The sequence below is a fragment of the Aethalodelphis obliquidens genome, unplaced genomic scaffold (genome assembly GCF_003676395.1).
Source record: "Aethalodelphis obliquidens isolate GAN/ISIS:26980383/991018 unplaced genomic scaffold, ASM367639v1 scaffold11, whole genome shotgun sequence".
NCBI lineage: Eukaryota > Metazoa > Chordata > Mammalia > Artiodactyla > Delphinidae > Aethalodelphis > Aethalodelphis obliquidens.
The window spans coordinates 15791951-15810932 of record NW_020837955.1 but is presented as its reverse complement, the minus strand read 5'-3'; the positions used below and the strand labels follow the sequence as shown (position 1 = coordinate 15810932).

Below are 18982 nucleotides of genomic sequence, written 5' to 3'. Positions count from 1 at the left end.
TCACCTCCATCATCATTCCAGCCCCCTTCCTCTTCACTATCCTCAAGACAGCCCCATGGAGAATGCAGGGCAGAGACTGCATTCCTCCTCATGTCCGCAGATGAGTAAACTGAGACTCAGGGTGTGGGAAGGACTTGCTATTAAGTTGAAAACATACAACTCAGATCTTCAGAATCCAAGCATGGTGCACTCCCCACTGCTACACACTGCCTCTCCCAGAGGCTTTGTAGAGGCATGAATGGGGCAGATCTCTTGGCTCCTGGCTCTGTTATAGCTCTGATCACAGAGCTACTGTACGCCAGGCACTCTGCCAGGTGCTTCTCTCATCCTTTATCTAGTAAATCTTCACGACCACCCAGTAAATAAACGTTACTAACCACATTTTACAAATGAATAAACGCAGGTCTGAAGTTCAATAGACATGCGTCCAAAGACACACAACTAGGATGTGGTCAGAATTCACCACCAGTCAGGCTGACTCAAAGCCCTGGCTCCTCCCACTACACTTCACTGCCTTCGTGTGTCTGTGTCCTCCACATGGGCTGGGACTGAGACTCTTACTCGTGTATGCCTGGCCCACAGCAGGCATTAGCTAAATGTTAGTTCATGGAATTATTTTTCCCAAGACTAAAGATTAAAAGGAACAAAGAAGGCTATTTCATACAGATAAAAATTACAATCCAACCAGAACATACAATAATCACAAAACTTTATGCTCCAGGGACTTCCCTGGTGGCGCAGTGGTTAAGAATCTGCCTGCCAATGCAGGGGACACGGGTTTGATCTCTGGTCCAAGAAGACCGCACATGCTGCGGAACAACTAAGTCCGTGCGCCACAACTACTGACGCCCACACACCTAGAGTCTGTGCTCTAGAAGCCACCGCAGTGAGAAGCCTGCGCACCGCAACAAAGTGTAGCCAAGTAGCCCCCGCTCACGGCAACTGGAGAAAGCCCGCAAGCAGCAGCGAAGACCCAACGCAGCCAAAAATAAATAAATAATTTTTTTTAAAAAAAGAAACTTTATGCTCCTAACAACACAGCTTCAAAGTATATAAAGCAAAATTGAATCAAAAGAAAAAAAAAGAAAAGAAAAGGAAAAATTAGCAAACCTCACAAAGTAGATTTTATACACCTCTATCAGAAATGAACAGAGGAAGTAAGCCAGTGGTTCTTGAACTTTTTGGTCTCAGGACCTCTTTACACTCTTAAAAATTATTGAGGTTTTAGATTAAATCAAAGAACTTTTGTTTATATAGATATCTACCATTTATATCACATCTACAATGGTTAAAATGAAAACTGAGAAAAAATTTATATATTAATTCATTTCAAATAACCGTAATAATCCCTTATATGTCAACATAAATTTTTGTGAAAAGTAATTACATTTTACAAAACAAAAAAATTTAGTGAGAAGAGTAGCACTGTTTCACCTTTTTTTTTTGGCTGCGTTGGATCTTCGTTGCTGTGCAGGCCTTCTCTAGTTGCGGTGCGCGGGCTTCTCACTGCGGTGGCTTCTCTTGTTGTGGAGCACAGGCTCTAGGCGCGCGGGCTTCAGTAGCTGTGGCACACGGGCTCAGTAGTTGTGGCTCACAGGCTCTAGAGTGCAGGCTCAGTAGTTGTGGCGCATGCGCTTAGTTGCTCCGCAGCATGTGGGATCTTCCCGGAGCAGGGCTCGAACCCGTGTCCCCTGCACTGGCAGGTGGATTCTTAACCACTGTGCCACCAGGGAAGCCCTGTCTTACACTTTTGCAATCTCTTTCATGTCTAGTTTAATAGAAGACAGTCAGATTCTTATACCTCCTGCATTCAATCTGTTGTATGTTGTTTTGGTTGACATATATGGAGAAAATTTGGCTTTACAGAGAAATGTAATTGGAAGAGTATTTTAATAGCCTTTTTAGATATTATGGCTATCAAATTGATACTACAAAAAAATTGACAGGTGACAATTCCTTAAATGTTGGTTGTAATGTAGAATCTGAATCCGCATCAATAAACTTTTCTTACTCAACAGAGTAAAATCCTTAAAATCCATTGGTCTATCCTGCACCTTGAGTGGATCTTCAAATTACGTACAATTTTGACCTTGCGGACTCCCTGAAAGGCACTTGGGGGCCCTCAAGGGAACCCTGACCACAAGGAGAACCACTGAAGTAGGCACTAAAAAAGCAGAAAAATGTAGGATTTGATAACATAATTAGCAATTTTTTTTTTGGCCGCACCGCATGGCTTGCGGGATCTTAGCACGCAGTCCTAACCACTGGACTGCCAGGGAATTCCCCATAAGTAGCAAGTTTAATCTAAGAGTTCTCTATGTAGAACTTTGCTCACAACAAACCATGAATACACATTTTGAACAAGTGGTTCCCTCCATCAGCTGGGGGAAACGTGTGCCTGGACAGAGAGCCGACGCTCCAAGATGGACAGATGCCCAGCATGCCAGGTGTCCCAGCCAGCTGCCTAGGCCCTGGGACGGCCTCATCAGAAAGGGATACGACATCAGAGCGCAGCCTCTTCCTTTCTCTGGCCACAGGGGGAGAGCATCCTTGAACAGCTACCCCAGGGTGTAGCCCCCCACCTGGGTTCCTTTCCTGTGAAGGGCTTCCCTCCTCAATCTCATCATGGGCCCCATATCAGGGCGCCGCAGGGGTCCGCAAGGCAAAGTTGCCGGGTAAAGCCTACCCATCCTCCTCTTCCAGGAAGTTTCTAGCCTGGCCCCTCTGCTCTTCGGAGCCCCTGGAACTGCCAGGTACAGACTCTCCTGGCTCTCAGACCATGTGCAGTCCTTACATAAGCAGCAGCAGGAACAATGCCTCACTCTGTCCAGGCCAGGCACTGGGATGCCAAGAACAGCACAGGAGACCAGCTACACAGGGAGCCAGCACCTTGTACAACCATCTGGGAACTCCAACACCCCCGCCAGGGACTGAAACCACAGCTCCCCCGGAGTGCAGAAGCCTTGCCAAGCCCAGAGCGGGTGGTGAGGGGTAAGCTGGAGTGCAAGGAGCAGAGCTGCCGCTGAGCGTCCCAAACCAGAGCCAGGGCCAAGGTGTCCGAGGGAGCTTTCAGAACACACGCATTTCTCCCCTAAAGTCACACATCCCTTGGCAATCTAACATTCCCAGGTATCTACTATGTGCTGGCATTGTGCAGGAGGCTTTCTTTCCATGCACCATCCTGTTTGCCCCTCACAATAACTGCTGAGGCGGTTCTATTTTACAAACAAAGAAGTGAAGGGTTAGAATGGCTAAGTATTTGCCCAAGGTCACTCAGAGAGTATACACTTGGATTTGAACCTGGCTCTTTCCATCTGCAGAGTCCAGGCTCTTGCACCATTACTACACTGTCTGGCCCTGCAGAGAGCAGTCCTTCACCTTCTGAGTGGTCATCCCCAGAACCTCTTCACACTGGGGTTGGGAGAGGGAGAAGGGGCAGGAAAGCTTGTTCTCCCCAGACCCGACTAGGTCATCCTGGACATCAAAAGAACATCCTGTCCCACCCTAGGGCTCTGTCTGCTTAATTTTCTTCTGCCTCCTCTGCCCTGCCTTGTGTCTTTTTCTCACAACTGGATCAGATGAAGCAGGGCCTATGTCTTTTGTATTTCTGTAGCCCCATCTGTGGGATACACACCTCGAGCCTTGCACACAGTCAGTTCCCCAGCTAGGTTCTCAGGAAGGAGCCCCCCACCACCACCCCCAAGCCTCTTGTCCAAAGCTCCTCCCACAGGAAAGCCAATGGCAGGCAGGGTCCAGACAAGGAAAAGACCCCAGACATGGGGTTCCTGAAAGCTGCCTCCTCTGTGATGCCTCCCTGGATATCCTCTTCAATTCCTTCCTTCTCTAGGCTCCCAGAGGAGGTACAGTCTCCTCCCTCAGCGTTTCCTACCCTAGGCTGGAATTTATCTTAGGGCAGAGTAGTTAAACCCTGGCCTTTGGAACCCAACACCTGGACTCAAATGATGGCTCCTTCATCTATTAGCAATGTGACCAAGGGCCAGTTACTTCACCTCTCTGAGCACCTCCCACCGCAGTCATTAAGCCTGCAGACTCAGAACCCAGACGTCCTGGTCATATCTGGGCTCTCACTCTGGAATCAGACTTCCTGGGTTCAAGTCCTGGCACCAATCTTTACTTAACCTTTTTGTCTCAGTGCCTTTATCTGTAAAGTGAGGATAGTAATAGTATCTGCCCACCTAATAGCATTATTATAAGAATTGAATGAGGTAGTTTATGCAATATGCTCAGAACAGACTTGACACATAGGAAGCACCCAATAAGTGTTAGCTATCATTGGAAACGGTTGATAAGGTTGTGAAGTGCTGTGCAGTGTCTGAAGCACTTAATATGCGCTCACTAAATAGTAGGTATGATTATCTTTGCCCCCACTAAGCTGTGATGTCCCAGACGTGGGTTCTGGATCATATCCCTCTCTGATTCCCCAGCACCTCGAGCCTTGCACACAGTCAGCACGCTGCCCGGCACCAAGCAGGAGCTCAATAAATGCGTGAGGACTGGGAGTGAAGAACTTGCCTGCCTGGACCAGGAGGGTGTGGGCAGCCAGGAGCCTCCTGCCGAGAGAAGGGAAAACCGAGGTGTCAGGGAAGAGAAAACAGAGCAGAGTGGTAAGGGCCGAGACGGAGAGATAACCAAGTGAAGTGAGTGAGAAAAGGAACAGGAGAGGCTGTGGCGGAGAGAGATAAGGAGGAAGGATGGAGAAGGCGAGGGGCGAGGAAGAAGCCTAGGGAAGTGAGGGAGCCCCGGGGAGAGGCGCAAGGCGAGGCTGGGTCAGTGGCAGGGGAATGGGCGAGCGGGAGAGGGGCGCAGGAGCCGGCGCTGAGCGGGACGCACAGGCCGCGGGGCAGGAGGCGCAGGGGGGGCGCCACCCTGCCTCCCCGCCTCGGGGAGGGGGCCGGGCGGCCGGAGATTGGCTGGGGCGCGCGGCGAGGCCGGGGCTGGAGCTTCAAGGTGGGAGGCGCCAGGATCACTCTGTGCGCGCGGGCGCGGAACGAGGCTGCCACCCACTTGGGCGACCTCAGCGGCAGGAGTATCGGGGGCCTGTGCAGCCATGCGGGCGGCGGCGGGGGGCGCGCGGGCGGCCGCGCTGGCGCTGCTGCTGGGGGCGCTGCACGGGGCGCCGGGGCGCGGCGAAGAGTACGACTACTACGGCTGGCAGACCGAGCCGCTGCACGGGCGCTCATACTCCAAACCACCCCAGTGCCTCGACATCCCCGCCGACCTGCCGCTCTGCCACACCGTGGGCTACAAGCGCATGCGGCTGCCCAACCTGCTGGAGCACGAGAGCCTGGCCGAGGTGAAGCAGCAGGCGAGCAGCTGGCTGCCGCTGCTGGCCAAGCGCTGCCACTCGGACACGCAGGTCTTCCTCTGCTCGCTCTTCGCGCCCGTCTGCCTCGACCGGCCCATCTACCCTTGCCGCTCGCTGTGCGAGGCCGTGCGCGCCGGCTGCGCGCCGCTCATGGAGGCCTATGGCTTTCCCTGGCCCGAGATGCTGCACTGCCACAAGTTCCCCCTGGACAACGACCTCTGCATCGCTGTGCAGTTCGGGCACTTGCCCGCCACCGCGCCTCCAGGTAGCGCTGCCGCCGCCGCCATCTCCCTACCCCCAGCCCCCAGCGCCCCGCGCGCTCCGACGGGATAGATGCCGCTCCCCCAACCCCTTAGCACAGCTCTTCAAGCCCCCAGAGGTGCCACACACACACGTCTTTGCTCAGCCCTGCATGTCGCCCGAAGCCTACCAGCCTTCCCACCTGCGGCTGTGGACATTCCCACTGGTTCTCCCCAATTCCAACTCCGTTCCTGAAACCTCCCCCACTTCCCTCACAGCTCCCACCTTCCCAAGCTTCTGGAATCCCTGGGGGAGCCCAATGCTGTCACTCCATCCTGAGGCCTCCAATAAATGCCTTATCACCTCTCTCAGCCCACAAATGCCCACGATTGCTAAGCACACTCTGGGCTATGAATTCCACCCTGTCCCCATTTTCTGCACGTGGGAACCCTTAATTTTCCCACTCTTTCCCCAGTCCCCCAGGTTGGGAGACCTTTGGGTAAGGCTCAGTGCAGAAGAGTGAGCAGATTGCCAGGCTTGGCCCCTGACAAGGAGCCCTTGGGCAAGTTGCTCAACTTTGAGCCTTGGTTTCCTCATCTGTAAAATAGGAAGCAATCCCAGGTTCCCAACATTTATGAGATCCTAAGTGCCACCTCCCACCCACCCACCCCCAATCCCATTACCCCTAATTCCTCTCTGATCTCAGCCCCCCCTTCACTGTGCACCCCCTCTTCCAGACTCCTTCCAGGCAGAGTAAGCCCAGGCTGGGCACCAGACAGGAGAATAAACAGTGGCACCAAGCAGGGCAGCTTTGCCTGGGTGGCTAATACCCAGAATCTAGGGAGCCCCTGGCTCTGGGACTCTCCCAAGGGGCAGCACCACTCCCCCATTTTCCATTTGACCCGGCCTCCCAGAAACAACTGGACTCCACCACACCCCACCCACCCCTCAAAGCTAACCTCACCCATGCAGTCCCCAGTCCTACACACCCACACAGGATCTGAGAGTTGCAGCTGGGTGGGGGTCCTGTGACCAAAGAGTGTTGAGAGAAGAGAAACCCCCTATTCTCAGGTTAGTAATGGGACCAGGAAGCAGGGGAGAAAGACGCAGCTCAAGCAGAGACAGCATAGTCCCCAGTAGGGATCCTAGGCATGGCTCCTTTATTCTGGTTTTCTTGGAGCCCAAATATTAACATCCTGGAAAGCAGGGAAATCCCAGGCTTGGATTCCCACCTGGCTCTGCCCTCCCACTCTCACCCGCTTTGAGCCCCTTTCTCCCCCATGATGGGGCACCCACCAGAAGGCAGAGACACAGAGCGAGGTCAGATGCTGTGTGGTAGGACCAGAGGCAGCCCGAGGTATCTGTGTGGCCAACAGACAAACTGAGAATATTTCATACAAAAAGAGTTTTGGCTTCCCTTGAAAAATCGGAAGTTCTGGTAATGCTAAATTGGGTGCTCCTCAGTTTACCACAGTCCCTGCCCTGCCGGCGTCACTCATTTACCCACCTGTCTGGAGCCTGGGTTCCTAGAAAGACCCCGCAAACATCCCCACCCTAGCACTAGTCTAGGAGTCACAAATCCTGAGTTCTAAGCTCAATTCTCACTAGCTTTGCAGACTTGGGTAGCCACTCTGGACCTCGGTTTCCTTTTCTTTAAAAGCGGAATAATGGGGCTTCCCTGGTGGCTCAGTGGTTGAGAGTCTGCCTGCCGATGCAGGGGACATGGGTTCGTGCCCCGCTCTGGGAAGATCCCACATGCCGCGGAGCAGCTAGGCCCGTGAGCCATGGCTGCTGAGCCTGCGCGTCCGGAGCCTGTGCTCCACAGTGGGAGAGGCCACAATGGTGAGAGGCCCGCGTACCGCAAAAAAAAAAAAAAAAAGAAAGAAAAAAGAGGAATAACGATACCTACTTCATAGGCTGAGGACTAAATGAGACAAAATTTAGAAAAAGACAGTGCACATCATGGTCACAGCTGCCAGGGCCACGGGGCAATCATGCCCACCTGGTCAGTTCTGTCCCTTCACGACCCTTTGAACTTCACAGCCACTCAGTGAGCATTACCATTATCATCATCCTGTTTCCTGATGAGGAAGTGGAGGCTTGGCAGGGGGAGGTGGCTGGTCAGTGGGGGAGCCTGAACCCTAAGTGGCTATATGGACTTTGATCCCCTCTCCCCACCCCTGCTTCTCTCTTCAGTGACCAAGATCTGCGCCCAGTGTGAGATGGAGCACAGCGCTGATGGCCTCATGGAGCAGATGTGTTCCAGCGACTTCGGTGAGTGTAGAGCCCACGTGGCCACTGCCCTCTCCCCAGAGGAATGTACCTCTTTTTTGCACGTCATCCCAGGGACTTCAAAAGCCCCTCAAGGCCATGGTCCATCCCTGGCCAGGGTTCCGGCAGCCCTCCCTTGACACTCTCTACAGAAGGGCCTCCAGGGCTGGATTCTCTTTAGGGGAAGGAGGCTTGGCCCAGAGATGGATGGAGGTAGCAGAGGGGAGAGATGGGCTCCAGGATGGAAGTGCAGCCCCCTCGTCCCTGGGCACCTCTGCCTAGTACCTGATGCACCTCTGGCCAGGGGAGCTGTGGTCATCCGTCCCCATTCCTGGGGCAGTCAGGACTTGGCTCCTGTGCGGACCACGCAGCCCAGCATGTGGTCTTGGCCAGGTCAGCTCCCCTTTTGTGTCTTAGCCTCCTCTGTCTATGAAAAAGAGAAAGCAATGAAATCCTTCCTGCAACAGGTCTTTGATGTCGTTAGTCTGTTTGGAAAGAGGACACTACTACTGCAAGGTGTGTGCGTGCCCGAGAGAGAAAGAGGGGGTGGGGGAGAAGGAAAGAGATTTTATAACACTGTCCTTTCCTGGGTGGCCAAAGTTATTCTCTGGCTTCTCCCTGGCTGCTCCCAGAGATGGGGACCCAGAGGCCCGCAGAAGGAGGACCCTGGCCTAAGTGACCACCGCTAACTCCATTAGGCTCTCTGGCCTTCAACCACCTCCTCCACTACCCCACACACTCACACTCCTACACACACCGCAGACATTCTCTCACACACAAAAACACACAGCACCACACTCCACACTCCCACCCACACTACACAGTCGCACACAAATTACAGCAGTGGGTTCGCCCAGCAAGAGCTGGTTGTACGCGGTGCTTCCCAACCCTGCGCTCCGTGACTCAGTGGGTCACGGTGGGAGCACTTACCCATGGAAATCAGCACATGCGACAGAGAAGGGCCCCCCCACCCCCCGCCAGAGCTGGCTGTCTAGCATTTAGAGCCACCACTGCTCCAAACACCACCCCCTGCAACACACACACACACACACACACACACACACACACACACGTGCAGCCAGAAATCCGTTTGGAAGCATCCCCAGAGATCATGAAATCCAGCCTTCCTCCATCACAAGGACGCCCCCTCCACCAAACCCTCCCTCCAACTGGTCAGCTCCACCCCCAATATTTCCCTTCCCCAGGGAGCCCACACCCAGCTCCACTCCCCACGGAGAGCTCTCCACCCTGCACCTGGTGTCATGGAGAGGCACAGGCCAGACCTCAGTTCAACCCAGGCTCTAGAATTCAGGCACATCACCACCTCTCCAAACCTCATTTCCCCACCACGCCTCAAGGATGAAACATGATAATGCCCGTGCGAGTCCAGCACATGATGGGAGCTTCATAAATGTCAGCGTGTACATGCAGAAGCTCCATCTCCCCAAGCCCCAGGCCTGGAGCTTCAGGCAGAGCACCAAGCATGGGGCCACCAGCGTCCTGAGCAAACGTGACGGTTCTCAGGCCATCCCTCTGTCCACCCCGACACACAGTGGTCAAAATGCGCATCAGAGAGATCAAGATAGAGAACGCGGACCGGAAGCTGATTGGAGCCCAGAAAAAGAAGAAACTGCTCAAGCCGGGGCCCCTGAAGCGCAAGGACACCAAGAGGCTGGTGCTGCACATGAAGAACGGCGCTGGCTGCCCCTGCCCACAGCTGGAGAGCCTGGCCGGCAGCTTCCTGGTCATGGGCCGCAAAGTGGACGGACAGCTGCTGCTCACGGCTGTCTACCGCTGGGACAAGAAGAACAAGGAGATGAAGTTCGCGGTCAAGTTCATGTTCTCCTACCCCTGCTCCCTCTACTACCCGTTCTTCTATGGGGCCGCAGAGCCCCACTGAAGGGCACTCCTCCCTGCCCCACCCAGCCAGCTGTGCCTTGTCTCTGTCTCCACCCCTGGGGCGCACTCTCTCCTCCTGCCCACCTGGCCTCCCCCTACTCCCAGGCTGACCCAGCCCCTGCCGGAGGGTGGTTCGTGCAGAGCTGCTACCAGCACAGGCACTAAGGGATGGACATGGAGCCAGGCTGTCCTTGACCGAGGGGTTCTGGGGTCCTTGAAGGTTTCCTCCTATAGGAGCAGAGGTTTCTCAGTTGGGAGAAAGTAGGCAGAGAGAAAAGAGAGCTCTAAGCAGCCTGAGGAGGTGGTTTCCAGGATAGCCGGTGGTGTCAGCTCCCCTCTGTTGGCGGTGGGGCCTCGCCTGGGAGAGGGAAGTCCTGGTATTAGGCTGAGCTACTTGAGGGACGGTTCTTGGCCCCCAGGGCCCCTTCACGTGTCCTCATTGTAGCCCCCCCAAAAGGAAAGGGTCACAGTGCCCTCCAGGCACGCCTCCCCTCCTTCCCCGTCTCTGCCCGTTTCCCTTCCCGCTGGACCGGAGAGAAGCCCAGCCCAGCCCCGCTCCCAGACGCGCACTCCTCAGCCTCCGCATGTCCCTTTTATCCTGATGACCAGTAAATTACTGCTACTGCTGTGAGGCCATAGATACTAGACTGATGCAGGTAGGGTTTGGTTTTCTTTTTTTTTTTTAAGTTTTTAATTAAATCAAAGAAAACAAACTGGTTTTAACCAGGTGATTTCTTTATCAGCTGGTTCCTCGGTGGGGTGTTCAGAAACGACTTCGCGAAAGAGGCCTTTTTGTAACCCACGGCCTGTCCACACAGACATACTTGGAATGCCTAAAAAGAGCAATTCCCATGTTTTCGCAGGATCCCCCGAGAACACATAGAGAGGGTCACCCTTCTCATCCTCACAACGAGACTAATTGAGCGATGGAGATGACTGTCCTTTTGTCTCAGAGGAAGGACAGAGATGCCAAGTTCCCCAGCCTTCTCCCACCATCAGAAGGCTCCCACAGTCCTGCAGCATCTCCCTGACACGGGCAGTGCCTGCTCTGAGGAGCCCCCAAAAGGCTGGGCCTCTGAAGACCCAGAGGCCTAAAGGTGTCACTCCTACCCCTAGAGCTCAAACACCCCTGGGCACTGGACGTGTAGGAGATGATGGTGTGGACAGGTGCTACTCCAAGCTGGTCCCTGGACCACAGCATCAGTATCACCTCAGAGCTGGTGAGAACCACAGAAGCTCAGGCCCCACCCCACACCTGCATTTTAATACATAAACCTTCGTATCATCTAGAGAGCTTTTACAAATTGCTGGGCTCTGCTCTAAATCAATTAAATCTGAACCTCTGGAGGGTGGTCCAAAATCAGCATTTCTAGATGCCCACTGGGGCGGTGTGCAGTCAGGGCTGAGAACCTCCATCCGGATAAGCCGACAGCTAAGGCAGGAGGGCGAGGGGCTGAGGCTACCTCAGGCTGGAAGGGTCCTGGTCCTGCACGCGGGGAGCGGACCAGCTATAATGCCTCAGGGGGCTTCTTCAGCGAGCTCAGTGCAGATGGAGGCTGCTACCTTGAGCTGGATGGGACAGTGAGGGGAGAAGCCTTGAAACGGAGGTGACAGGCTGCTGTCAGTAACGCGTCCAGAACTTGGGAGGGGTGGTGCCCGGAAAGAGTCCTGAGGTGACTGCCAGCAGATGCTGAGGGACAGGGCAGACGTACCAGAGCAGGGGGCTGGGGACACCCCCAGAAGGCTTTCCTCACCAACTGGGGTACAGCTGGGATGCCAAGTCCAGTCAAGGCCTGCTGATCCTCCAAAACAATGGAGCCACGTTCTCCTGAGGTGAGGAAAACCCTAGCTTGCTTCCACAGCTCTCAGAGGAGCGCACTGCCACAGAGAAACAAGGGGCCAGTGCGGGCTCACAGGTGGTCTGACAGCCTGCCCATAAGTCACCTCCCTGGCAGTCAGGTGCCCCACACAGGTCGGGGCGGCCGCGGCCTGCGTGTTTCTCCTCACCTCTGAGGAAGCCGCTGCCTCCCACCCTCGCCCAAAGCCTGCCCAGCCCACCTGGCTCCCTGAAACCGCCCCTTGTCTCCCAGCCTCCTACCCCGACCAAATATTTACAGGCCCTTCTAGGGTCAACCAGGACCAGGGATTCTTTTTTCACTGAACACACAGGACTCAGGCTGCTTCTGGCCGGAGCACAATACTGACCTCTGTCAGGTGCTGGCAGCCCATGAGAGGGAGCGGGCGGGGAGGGGCTCCCTTAGCCCATCCTGCGAGGCCCCAGCAAGGCGCTCCTCACCCACCGCCACAAAGGGGTCAGGCCCTGCTCTGCACCTTGGCTCTGTCCCCGGCACCTGCCGTCAGAGCCCCCGGCAGTCTCTTCCCTGGGACCAAAGACCAAGGAGGCCCTGCAAGGCCTGAGCGCTCCCTGCATTCAGTTCGGCCACAGAACACCCCCTCCTGGCCAGCCTGAGACGGGCGGCTGGTGGTGCCCAGCGAGCATCTGCGCGGCGTACCGGTGAATGACGGCATCTGACCGCGTGGAGCAGAACCCTCCAGAAACAGCGGGGCTTCCCCACTCAAGAGATCCGGAGGTGCGAGGTCCGTGTCCCAGGCTCATTCTGCCTTCCTGCTCTGCCAGTGGGTGGTGCCTCCTCCTCCCAACTTCTCAGCCACATTCCAGGGAGCAAGGCGGGAAAGGGCTAAGAGCAGAAGCGGCGCGTCAGCTGCCTCTGGTCCTTTTGATCAGGAAAACAGTAATTTCCCAACAAGTCCTACCTGGTAGATTTCCACTTCTCGCTCACCAGCCAAAACTAAGCTCACCAGCCAAAACTAAGTCACATGGCCAGTCCAAGTGCAAGGGAGCAGAGGAAGTGTCTCAGCTGGGTGCAAAATGAGAGTTCTGATAGAGAACAGAAGGGTTTTGGGGTAGGCCCATGACACTCAGGATCAGGCGAGAAGAGGCCAGTTCTGGTTTCCAGTGCTGTGACTTAATGACCATGTGACATTGGGGACATTTCCCAGCTGGAAAACGGGAGTGATTCTGTCTACTTCACACGGCGGCTGAGTGTTAAGCAGGGAAATGTATGAAAAATACCTGGCAACAATGCCCAGCATTTAGAAGATGCTCATTAAATGGTAATTAGTATTTTTATTAACCAAAGGCCTTGACCTAGCACAGTGCCTGCACAAAATAAGTGCTTATTAAATTCCTAATTGATTTGTTAATCAACTAAGAAATGCTACTGGCAGGAAAGCAAGGAAAAGACAGGAACATCTTATCTAAAGGCCAGAACTGTTACTTCCAGAAGCGGGAGAGAATTCACATTTGTGGTTTTGCATCAGAAAATACATCCCCAGGTAATATGTAGGGCAATAGAGAAAAGAAGACATATAATATTATAGTAGCATTCAGTATATAGCAAGTCCATTAATATATAAATATTCAAGCACTTGGGCATTTTAATTTAAGCCTCCTGAGGTAGGTACTATTATTATCCCCATTTTAATGGTGAGGAGACTGAGGTTCAGAAAGGTTAATGAACGCATTGAAGGACACACAGCTGTACTTAGTGGTGTGGTTAGGATTTGACCCCATGCTCTTAACCCCTGTACTACTGCCTGCAGGGGGCAAAGCTGAGGACAGGTGGGCAGGATCAGAGTACAAGCAGCCATGCGTCTGTTACCCTGCCTCCCAGGAAGATTTCTGGGGACCCTGCTCAGATCTCACTCCAAGCACCCTGAGAGCAGCAGAAGAGCCATCCTTGAACCATGGCTTTTCTCCCGAATCCCAGGGCAGCCCACCCCTTCGCCCCTCCTCCTGTCTCAGCCCCATCAGCATCCAGCCTCTCGGGTCCCACAAAGGAAGCTCACATCCCACAACTGTTTAGTCGACTGTAATCCTGGCTAAAGTTCACTCCTTGGGAAATCCAACGTGGGGGGTGGTTGCTGCTGGAATGTGTGTGGCTGGGACCCAGTGTCCCAGCCCAGACAGCAGGCTCTGCTGGGGCCAGGGGAATCCAGAACCTCCAGCCCCCAGCTGTGCCAGAGAATGGAATGTGCTACCCTAGGGTGTTGCAACAGACCCAGCCAAGGAGATGGGGCAGTGCTGGGAGCTGGGGGAGCTCCTGCCACAAGGCTGCCTCTGTTCCCCTGGAGGCTGAGCCCACTTCACTAGGGCTGGTGGTGGGCAGGCCCTCCTGTTAGCTCAATGGCTCAGAACCTCCTGGAGCTAGTGGGAACAAGGCAGAACAGAAGGGAGGTGACAGCCAGGACTGCTATGGTGACCAGTTTCTCTGAGGCATCCACAAGCACCTGTGGCACGGTTCACATTGCGGCTCCATGGCTTACTAGCTGTGTGACCTGGGGCAGGTTACTTAACCTCCCTAGGCCTCCACTTACTCATTGGTGAAATGGAGTTAATGGCAGAACTTAGCTTTGGGGACAGTCACGAGGTTTAAATAAGATGACACACTCAGCTTACTGCCCAGTACAAGTGCTCAATAAACGTAGGTATTATGATCTTAGAGCCACCAGCTGCAGGACAGATGCTGGAGCCAGGGCCTCGAAGCTTCCATGGAGACAAAGGGATGAAAATGGCACTTCGTTTGGCTTCAGCTCTGAGAGCCAGGTGGCCAGCGACCTCAAATCCCAAAGACCCCACAAACCACGGCCAGTTCAAGGTCTGCCAAGGCTCACTGGAGGCTGCTCCCCACCACTAGCAACCCATGAAAAGATGGCCAGAACCCTCAACCCAAGCCAGGCCGTGGGAGCTGGCCATCCATCCAGGTCTGCCCAGCAGGTTCCAGGGCTGTCGCAGACCTGGCTACTGTCCCCTCACTTGGTCCCTGAGAACAAACTGGGAAGCATCTTTTAAACCAGGCATCCAATTCTACAACGGACAATCTGCTTTCCAGGCCATCCCACCTTTGGTCCTCTCCATGCTGTGGACCCCAGGCAGCGGGAAGGCACAATCCACTGCTAGTAAAACCCTCCATGGCTCCATTTTCCCAGTGGCACCTGCACTTTGAAGATGTCCATCACTGGCCTGCTCTGAGGCCCTCACACGCACCTCAAGGGGACAAGGAGGTGGCTTTCCTTCTATGAGGCCACTGACCCCCAATGATGAAAACCATGTTTCTCACACTCTGAATCCCATGTCCTGAAAGCTACTTGTGCTATAGTCTGTATTTCACCATTAGACATTGTTTTCATTTTCCCAACATAAAATATTGACTCTGCTTTTTCAAACTATACTCTGGCCTCATTCTTTCCTGAAAATAATCTATGATTATTCTCTAGTTTTAAAAAAAATTGCTGTTCTAAGCCATGCAGGGCAGAGTTGTTTTGATATTCCTAAAGATAGCCAGAATGAGAGAAATGAGTTAGTGTTTATTGAGCATTTACTATGTGCCAGGCACCTTGCTTCCCACCTGGAGTGGACTATCTCATTTAATCCTCACAGCAGCCACACAAGATAGAGATCACTATCTACCCACTTTACAGATGAGGAAAGCAGCACAAAAAGGCTTGGGGGCAAGCCCCCTGCAGCAACTCCAATGTGGCTGCAGCCAATGGTAGAACAGGGCCAAGTGTGGAGCCGGTCCATCGCAGCACCCGCCTCTACTGTCACCAGGATGCTCTCTGGCTAGTGCAGGCTGCTCCTGCTCTAAGGGAAGTCCCTTCTGGTTCCATCCTCCAATGCTGTGGGGAACCCGCATCTTCAAATGGGTATGGTGTGGCTCCCACAGTGAGGGGCTGGACTGGATTATCTCTGAGCATCCCTCCAACTGACCTACTATGACACACGCCCTCCATGAGAAAAACTGCCTTCCTGGGCCTGTGCTACCACTGCTGTCCCCTTTTGCTCGAAAGCCCTACTTTCCACTCCTCCAGCATCTTTACTGTTCCTCTGGACTACCAGGCCACTGAGGTCGCTTTGGTACTTTTTTTTGCCACTTGGGTACTTTTTAAAGTGAACATGCTCTTCTGTAAAAACTGCTAGGACAAGGTTCTGGCTGCTTCCCTGTCTCTTGGGGCCCCCTGCTGGGGCTCCCCCGTACTAGGGGAAGTTCCCAGACCGAGGCCTCAGTGTGCTGCGAGGACCCCTCAGGCACCGCAGTCTGAGTTGCACGTGCATGGGGTCATGAGGATGTGGCTGCAACCTGACCTCGACTCCAAGGCAGAGTCTCTCCACCCCCCTTTACTGCCTCAGGCCGAAGGTCTTGAAGACACCGCTTCTACCCAGCTGTGGTCTGCAAAGTGCCAAGCCTCGTGCAGCCGCTGCTTAACCTCCCTGGGCCTCAATTTCCTCCCCTGTAAAAAGGGAAGAAAAAGTGCCTACCTCTTAGGGCCATCTTGAGGATTAAATGAAATAATGTGTGTAAAGCACGTATCACAGCGCCTGGCACCCAGTAAACACCCCCCAAACCCCAGCTCCCAGGGAACTGCTTCTACTTACCATCTCACAGCCAATCCTCTTTCCGGCTGGTTCTCAGCCTCCCCCAGGGCTGATCCTTTTCTGCTTTCTCAGAGGGATTAGCTAAAATCTTTCCATTCTAAAGCCTGCATCGCTTAGTATTTACCAAGTTCTGGTCCCCAGCCCAACCCCCAGCCCTCACAATGTGGTCACAAGTCAATCCAACAGGCATCTCGCTGAGCCCCTCCTGCGCAAGGCACAGCTTTCCTCCCCCAACCCCAGCTCACACCCCAACTTCAGCCTCCACAGCCCCTCCGCCCCGTCTTGCAGACACAGCCCAGGCCTGCAAACTCAGCCAGTGCTGGGGGGGACCTGGCTCTCCAGCCTCAGGGAGAGGGGGCATGCAAGGACCAGGACAAAAACATAGGAAGCTTGAGGCCTTTTTATTGACAATTCTCCATATACACAGACATCCTTTTAGTTCCTCTCCAGTGTAAGTAAAGCACAAGCACTTAACTCTCATCTCTCCACAGGACCCGAGGAAGGGGGACCCTTAACTCTCATATCTCCACAGGATCCCAAGGAAAGGGGTCTACCAAAGCCCGCCTGGTTCCCCAGGGACTTGCCCCACTTGGCCTGGAGAAGTCCCCTGGCTCCTAGACTGGTTGGCCTGGAGGGAAAGCTGGCCTAGGATGATCCTTGTCTCCCCAACCTGCCACCTTGTGTCCCTGCTTAGGGTATAGAAACGTCTCCGCCTCCCAGGGTTCTGAGTCCCAGGCAGCCCATGAGTTCAGGGAAGCATCCTAGGGTAGGAGAAGCCCCCGTCCTCTTTATCCCATTCCTTGTGCCACATGTTCCCGGGAACCATGCAATAAATAAATAAATACTTCAAAAAGGCAGGGAAGCTCCTGGGGAGGGAAGGGGTGCCTGAGCCTGCTCATGGCTTCGGGAGAGACACTGTGCCCCTAGAAGCCCAGAGTGAATGTGAAATTGTTGGAGAGGGGATAGGGACCCCAAGTGGCCTTATCCCATAACTGCTGTCCTGCTGGAGAACAGCCCTGGAATCTGAGACCCAGCCCAGCGAGATCCTACACTTCTCAGGCCCCCAAAGGTTGAGGGCTTCAGGACCTCTGCTCTGCTTCCTGGTCTCACACTCCATGGGACAAGGGGCCAGGGAGGGGAATTGTAGCTCTAGGCCAGAGAAGGGGTGCCCAAGGCTCTGAACACAGGAAGCAGGAGTGATCTGAGTGCCCAGCATCTACCGGGCAGAGCTGAAAAGACCAGAATAACATGTGGGCTGAGATTCTGTAAGTCAAGGTCCCTGCAAGGTGGGGCTGAGGCCCTCTGAGCTGCTGGGGTGCCCGTTTTGCTCTGCTTAACACTGAAGGATTCTACCAGGCCCTCCTAGACACGTCCTCCTCTGGGGGAATTTGGGAACTTCAACCCTGTTTCTAGAAGTACTTTTGGTCTTGATAGCCCTCACCACACCCTCTGGTGGGGAAATGATGAGGTCCTGATGCCTGAAGGGACATTCGAACAGAATTGGGACATGTGCAAGCCCTCTGCAGGCTCTCAAAGGGCAAGGGCTTGGCCCAATATCCAGCAGGGGAAGAATCTCTTTTCCCAATCTCTGACCTCCAGTCTTCTAGAATTCCCAGGCCTGCAGGGACACCCTGATCCCAGGTGAGACCAGGCCTGGATCACTGCTGCCCTCTAACTTACATTCCCTGCCTAACCCTGAGTCCACTAACAGCCCAGAGCAGAGCAGGGCAAACACTCCAGTCCTTGTTTGAGAGCAACCACTACTGGCCATCCGTAGGAGTGGAGAACAGCTCCAGAACCTGGCTGGAGTCAGCAAGGGCAGGAAGGGGAAGCCTACCTAGCATTCAGGCCACATTTGCCCAGCACATGCCACATGGGGCTAAGGGTGGGGAGAGCGGGGTCTACTGCTGGCCCCAGGGACAGGCGCCCACTTGGACCCTGGGCCCTCTTCTCACTTGCTCAAAGTCTGGTTACACGAGGCACACACAAACACAGTCTCTCTCTGGGCTTCAGGGGCTGAAAAGGAGGAAGAACTTGGTGAGACGCTTCCTCGTGCCCTCTGGCTCATGGCCCCAAACACTAGAACCTCCTCCCCACTCCCCGAATCCCCACACAGACCACCCATCGCCCAGCCTACAAGCTCGCTGTCCCAGCTCACCAGCCTGCCCTCAGAGAATTCTCTTTCCATGGGAACTGGGGGCTTTGGGGGTGACCATACCAACAGCAGGCCTCACCCAGATGTTCTATGCATTAGAAATTATTTTAGCACCAAAAGAATACCTTTAAAAATGTTTTTTAAATAAAATACCAGAAAAAAATTTTCCAGAATGTTTTAACAGTGGTTATTATCTCTGGGTGGTAAGATTACAAGATTATTTTTCTCTTCCTTCTTCTTCTGTAATTCCCAAATCTTCTAGAATAAGCGTATGTTACTAGCATGACCAGAAGAATGAAAAAAGGACACTCCATTTAACATTGTAACGTAGTGCAAAGCAGTATGTAATACATGCTCCCATTTTTTTTTAGGACATGCATATGTATTTATCCCGTGTGTGACGGCATTAATGACCGGGAAGGGTCCACGCCTAACAGTTCTCTCTGGGAGAGATTGTTTTCCTTTCTTTGGCTTTTTGTTTTGTTTACAATGAGTAGGTATAGCTTTTATAGAAGGAAAAGAAATTTTTTTTTTTTTTTTAGTTAAAAGCATTACCAAGGCCATGAGAAAGAATGAAATTCAGGAGGTGGTCTGCCTGGGGAAGGCGGGCGTGGCGCTGGGAGGCTTGGTGGTG

At 53.8% G+C, this 18982-nt stretch overlaps 2 protein-coding genes across 7 annotated transcripts in view; one reads left to right on the top strand and one right to left on the bottom strand.

Moving 5' to 3' along the window:
• The window catches only part of ZFYVE27 (zinc finger FYVE-type containing 27), a 100344-nt gene that overhangs the window by 61414 nt on the left and 19948 nt on the right, over positions 1–18982 (bottom strand). For 3 of the 6 annotated variants that reach the window (XM_027112240.1, XM_027112235.1, XM_027112241.1), the window contains one exon: positions 16576–18625. The exons of 1 other annotated variant lie outside the window; for it this stretch is intronic. In XM_027112240.1, coding sequence (XP_026968041.1) covers positions 18558–18625 — 68 coding nt within the window. In that variant the 3' untranslated portion in view covers positions 16576–18557. Of the gene's footprint in view, positions 1–7937; positions 8265–16575; positions 18626–18982 lie in introns of those variants that run through there. 2 more of the 6 variants (XM_027112239.1, XM_027112236.1) reach the window with 2 other exon arrangements.
• Positions 4608–10449, top strand: SFRP5 (secreted frizzled related protein 5). Its single transcript, XM_027112242.1, has 3 exons — positions 4608–5591; positions 7763–7840; positions 9391–10449. The coding sequence occupies exons 1-3, from the start codon at positions 5069–5071 to the stop codon at positions 9735–9737; spliced, it is 948 nt and encodes a 315-aa protein (XP_026968043.1). The 5' UTR covers positions 4608–5068; the 3' UTR covers positions 9738–10449.